Source organism: Rhyacophila brunnea, unplaced genomic scaffold, assembly GCF_057557595.1.
Source record: "Rhyacophila brunnea isolate RB1 unplaced genomic scaffold, BYU_Rbru_1.0 scaffold_6, whole genome shotgun sequence".
Taxonomy (NCBI): Eukaryota; Metazoa; Arthropoda; class Insecta; order Trichoptera; family Rhyacophilidae; genus Rhyacophila; species Rhyacophila brunnea.
In genome coordinates this window covers 31,289,123-31,295,122 of record NW_028233276.1, presented here as the reverse complement: position 1 = coordinate 31,295,122, position 6,000 = coordinate 31,289,123, and the positions used below count along the sequence as shown (strand labels likewise).

Here is a 6,000-nt window from a genome sequence, read left to right as displayed (position 1 = left end):
ACCTGTTTTAAGAAATTAGAAACAGCATTTTTCAATTTCCAAAATCTACTCAGAGCCCGTCCTTTAGTTAGAAGGTTATGGATTTAGTTATGGCGCCTACTTCAAAAGAATAAGTTGGCGCAAAGATGCAATGCGCCACTTGTAATCATCCAATGCGCACAGTTTGGCCACCACTGATACTATTAATATACCTGATGATTAATATGATTGAATATTATTCTTATCCGTACGCCAAGTGGTAAGCAAACACAGAATTCGTATAAATATGCAGAGTTATTGTCAGATAAATACAGTAGTCAGTTGAACTCTGACAGATTTAGTTGAATCTAGGGAGAGATAGCCCTAAAATGAAGACAATTTGTATTATTTTTGTCACTATTTGCATTTGGCAGTCTGCCGACTGCTTTAAGCGTTGCGCAAATCTCTGGGATGATGGATGCATCAACGGTCAACTGGTCGGGTCAGGAAGTGACGATGACTATGTCAATGGCCAATTCGGACCCGGCAAGCGGTGTGCGAACATGTGGGACGAAGGTTGCATCAATGGGCAGGTACCTGGAGCTGGTAAGCAGTGCTTTTTATTATGTTAATATTAACAGACCATGTACAGACCTACAAACTTATCTAAAGAATGGATGGGGGAGCCTCTGTCGAAAACTACCCAATCAATACTCGCAACTGGACAGAATCTGACATTCGAATGACATTTTCAAAATGGCGTCCATATGGTAGTTCGTAGTTCCATTTTTGACCGTTCTTTAGATAAGTTTGTAGGACTGCAGTAGATTATTTTTCCTCCATTGCAGTCCTAAAGATATTGAAGAAAAACTTTCGTCTACTAGTACTTTCTCTTTGAGTGAATAATAATATGGGACAATGTCAAAAATTATAAAATATGTTTGTTCATCGTTTCCTGCATTTGGCTGAATTTACAGATAAATGGGTTCTGGGATACATAATACATATTGAGGGCCCAAAAAATATTCATTTTGCCCTTGCTTTTTTGTTAAGATATTTTTGATTTTTCATCAAAAGCTTTGTTTTTAATACTCCAGTCTATTGATATTAAAGCGAGTAAACTCTTTGATATTGGTCAATGAATTATTTATAAATTATTTTGAATTTATGGGGTAAACTCTGCAAATGATTTTAACACTTAGAAAGCTCCAGACCCCTGGTTATTGTTTCTTTTTTTTCCCACCATATCCGATCCTAATAAAATCATATGGGCTTCCACAGAGTGGGGGTTTGTATTAACAGATTTTGTTTTTACGAGAAGTGGATGTCAGCCACTGGCTCAACCTAGGTCCATACTCTGACTCATTCACAAATTGAAAAACAATATGTGTACTTGTCAGACCCAGGATTCGAACCTGGGACCCACGACGCTTAAGCCGCACGGTCACCGTGGGTTGTATCTTTAGCTCTATAGTATATCCAGGTCTGTAAATGCATACAAACTTTAAGAGCGCACACAGAGACATTGATTGCTGCACATAGTTCAATCGAGTTAAATATACCACATACCTAGTAATAAAATTTGTGAATTGAAAAATAAATTGGTAAACCTAATTTTATTTTAGTACTGTATAGGTGTAGGGCCTGTGCCCTATCAGTAAAATTATATGACATACACAATGACATTAATATGGACGAAGCATCTAGAAAATAAAATGACACTCACTTTGTGTCGGGTCTGTTGGATGGCGAAATTCATATTTTAATATCGGTATCCTACGCTCAAATGAACATTCTGCTTGCAAGCGGTCTGGCGACACCGCTGGGTCTGCCCATACAAAATTTATGACTGTCAGGTTTCTACTCCACCGTTATTATTGTGTTACAAAATGCCAATGTGCCTAGTTAAAAATTGTAAAAAAAATCTACTAAACACTCCAAGAAAGATGGGATATCACTTTTCATGTGTTTTATTATTTATAAAATGCCATTTTAAGATATTGATGAAAGTTTATTCAATGCAATTGAATGACAGAAACCATTGGACAGTCGCCTGTGATGCGCTGGGCTCACTTGCGTCTAATCTCCGAGAAGTCGTAAGTAACCGAGAATCTGTTTCTAACGCAATGAGTCATGACACTAATACGCCATTACAATAAAGGTTATATTACTATAAATTCTCGAAGCTTGTATGGCATAATGGAAACGGAACGTCATATGGTCACGTGACATCTACCTATACATCTGTGAATGACTTTCATGCACAATTTCTCGTGCGCGCCGGTATGAAGTGAGTTGTCCATTTAATATGTCATTGGACATACATGACAAAGTTTTCATGTATGTAGCGAGTATATGCCATCTCAATACTAGCTTTATTTATCATATCTGTCTATATCTAATATAATAATGCTCACAATGGCTGAGCGGTTATGCGCCAGGCTTGTAATGTTGTGGGTCAGGCAAATTCACATATTGTTTTTCAATGTGTGTTTGTACTCAGAGTATGGACCTAATAAGTTGAGCAAGTAGCTAACATCCATTTGTTGTAAAAAACAAAAATCTTTAAATACAACCTCCACTCTGTGGAGGACAATTTATGATTTTCTTAGGATCGGAGATGATTTATATATAATAATATTGTGTAGTCTCTGAATAGTAGGTATATTTGAAAAAAAAGATAACAGTTGTAATTTGATGCAGGCCAAGACGATGACTATTTGAATGGAGATTTCAACCCTGGTAAACGCTGTGCCAACATGTGGGATGAAGGATGCATCAACGGGCAAATTCCCGGCTCAGGTGTGTATTTTTGAATCTCATTAATGAAAAAAAACAACCTTTACTATTGACTTTTATTTCCTGCTGCTGCCGAATGTACAAGTTGTTTTTAATTATACCATTGAGTCTGGATTCAATACAACCAATTATCATTACAGTTTTGATTAGAGGGTCCATATTATACTGTCTGAGAAGAACTGGTGATACATTTTATAGATTTGGTAAACCCATGGTTCACTTTGTTTGCAGTAACATAATCATCCTAATTTATTATTAGTCAAAGTGTTGTATATATTTATTTCGATCTGCAGCTAATAAGGCGAGAATTCCTCATTTTATGTCATTCATTTAAGGATTTTAACTTAGTTTTTCAACATTTTATGAAAGGTAAGCAAGAAACACCCCACATATAAGAAAGTTCCGGTGGCAGGTACTATCAGTATACATGTAGGTTGTATAGTGGAACCATTTACCCATGAATATGGGATTTCTTTCCATGAGCAGAAATTAGGAAGTAAATTGTAATCATTTTTACGGTTGCTATTGCATTGCTTTCTCCCGCTCGGCACACCTCCCACTATGTCTCGTTTCATTGCAAAATTATTGAACATCCATGGTATTGCGATACATTATAGATGTATTGATAACCCCTGCAGAATATAGTCTCGATTACTATGAAAATGAGTTTCTTTTAACAAAGTTTTGTAAAGTCGTGTAAAAAGTCCTCCCATCATAGATTTTGAGGTCAACAATTAATAATTAATAGGTTTTTCTGTTTCAATAGTGTAGTAAGTGATTAGTTTTAATGTTTTTTCCCATCATTTGTATTTGAAATTAGAACAATATGCACATTTTTATTAGCTGACCACACATCAGCATCTGCTTGTGTCATTTTGATTTATCAAATCATTAAACATTTTTTTCTGATGCCTTTGGCAACCTTTGGGAATAAGTTTGTAGATTACATATTATCACTAACTTGTAGAATATGTAAGCATGTCATTTTTCTTAGATTTTGACAATAAAAAGATGCTCATTTCATCTCGTACAACTATTATAATTCAGCTATAAATTAACATTGTCAGTGTTATACTTTATTGATATCAATTATAAACTAAATAATTAAGACACATTGTTAATGATTTTATTGTCGTTCAACTAATAGGGCAAGATGACGACTATTTAAATGGTGGCTTCAACCCCGGTAAGAGATCGGCACTGCACTACTCCAAGGGCCGACAACGCATCAACCCCAAGTTCTTTCCGAGGCCTAAGTACCACTACTAGTGACTCAGCCCTACCGCCCGCAAACAAGTCAAACCAACAGTCGTAATTTATTAATAATGTACACTTTCTAAAGAATCAAATTTATTTTTTATTCATAACAAATATAAATGTATTAAAATGTCATATAAAAATAGTTTCATTACCCTAATCACTTATATAATATATCTAATATTACAAGACAATATCTGTATATGAGATGTAAACCATGGTAAGTTCATATTAAAGCGCCGGCTAGACGCTCATGCTTTACCACAAGCTTACCTGCGCAAACCGATTTGTATCGGGAAGCCCGTGTGTATGGATGGGAAAACTGTAGCTCATGCAAACCGAAAAGCGCTTTTGCACAAACTATACCGCGCAGGCAAGTCGCTGCCGTCTAGCCGGCGCTTTAGACTTTACAGAAGAAACAAATTAGTGATTTCACACACATCTGGTTCAAAGTAGGTACATTCGTTTTCTAAAATATATTTTTTTGTTTTGTATTCGTTCTAGTTTTAAAATATTTTTTTAGTTTTTACTTGTTTATAATATTCAAAATGGACGTACGTTTGTTTACCCCCAGATTTTTCTTTGTTATTAAACATGATTTGCGGTTATTTACCATGTTACATATATTCACAGAAAATGAAATTGTACCATAGTAATTACTCGATTTCACCATATTTGTACATACCATGTTATTACCTCTCACATACACATATTATAATTGCTGCAAATCAAACAGTATACATATTTATTGCATTTTATATTTTTAGTCATAAATATTTTTGAAACAACAGGACGAATTTGACACTCATTTTCTATGTGTCAATAATTACGCACTACCTAGGCACTGCAGCTTGGCTCCATAGGAATTTTTAACAATACACTATTTTTACCTGCATCCTCCAATGGAAAATGATATAAATCTGATACAAAACAAAGACCGTAATAATTTTGTTTGATAAATTTAAGATAGGTCCAAACTAAAAATTTTAATTTAGAAATTGCATGGTAAATGTTATAAAATTATTTAACACTAACATTATTTTAATACAGTACACTCTCAGTAATCCGCCGCTCGATTATCCGACAACTACTATAATCCGCCGCTATTTTTACTAGTTGAAAGCACAAAATCAAGCTCTATAATTCGCCGGTATTCAATTGTCAAATTCAGTAGTCCGCAACGTACAAGTATTAGTATACAACGCAGATGAGACGGGTTTATTTTGGAAACTTCTCCTTCATAAAACGTATGTTCATCGCGAAGAAAGTAATGTACCATGGAGGAAAGTACCCAAATGACCGCATCACAATAATTATTATGCCATGCTCCAATGCAACCGCGACACAAAATGAAGCTTTTGATCATAGGGAAAGCCAGGAATCCTAAGCCATTTAAGAATATCTGCCTCACTGAACAACTGGTTGTGTCAAGTGATTTACTGTTTAATATTTATTTAATAAACCTAGTCTATAATTTAGTAAATACTTGATTTTGATTATAAATAAAACCGTAATTTGCTAGTATAAATTTCTAAAAAAAACTATTTTTACAAATATCTGTTTTAATTTTTACCTTTTTTTGTATGTATGCACTATAATCCACCGCTTTCACTAATTGGACACTTGTCTGGTTTTGGGGTGGCGGGTTACTGAGAGAGTACTGCAGTTTGATTCACCATACGAAAGACCTGACAACATAAATTTATCAAAGACACAACTCATTGCTTCAGGATTACAAAGTTATATTCTAACGGATTTAAGTTCTGTACTATTCCATTTCAGTAATTTTTTGCGACCTGAGTTTCGCCTTTCGGCATCTTCAGGCACTGTGTACACTCACTAACACTCACATTGAGTGTACAAAATGCCTGAAGATGCCGAAAGGCGAAACCCGGGTCGCAAAAAATGACTCAAATGGAATAGTACAAAACTTAAATACATTAGAATTTAAATTCCATCAAGTAACCTTCTGTCAATAGTATTAAT

The 6,000-nt window shown here is 34.9% G+C and overlaps 1 protein-coding gene across 1 annotated transcript; it reads left to right on the top strand.

The window, feature by feature from the left end:
- The first annotated feature begins 289 nt into the window (after positions 1-289).
- Positions 290-4,150, top strand: LOC147065543 (uncharacterized). Its single transcript, XM_085956878.1, has 3 exons — positions 290-564; positions 2,662-2,760; positions 3,905-4,150. The coding sequence occupies exons 1-3, from the start codon at positions 348-350 to the stop codon at positions 4,024-4,026; spliced, it is 438 nt and encodes a 145-aa protein (XP_085813004.1). The 5' UTR covers positions 290-347; the 3' UTR covers positions 4,027-4,150.
- Positions 4,151-6,000: the final 1,850 nt, after the last annotated feature.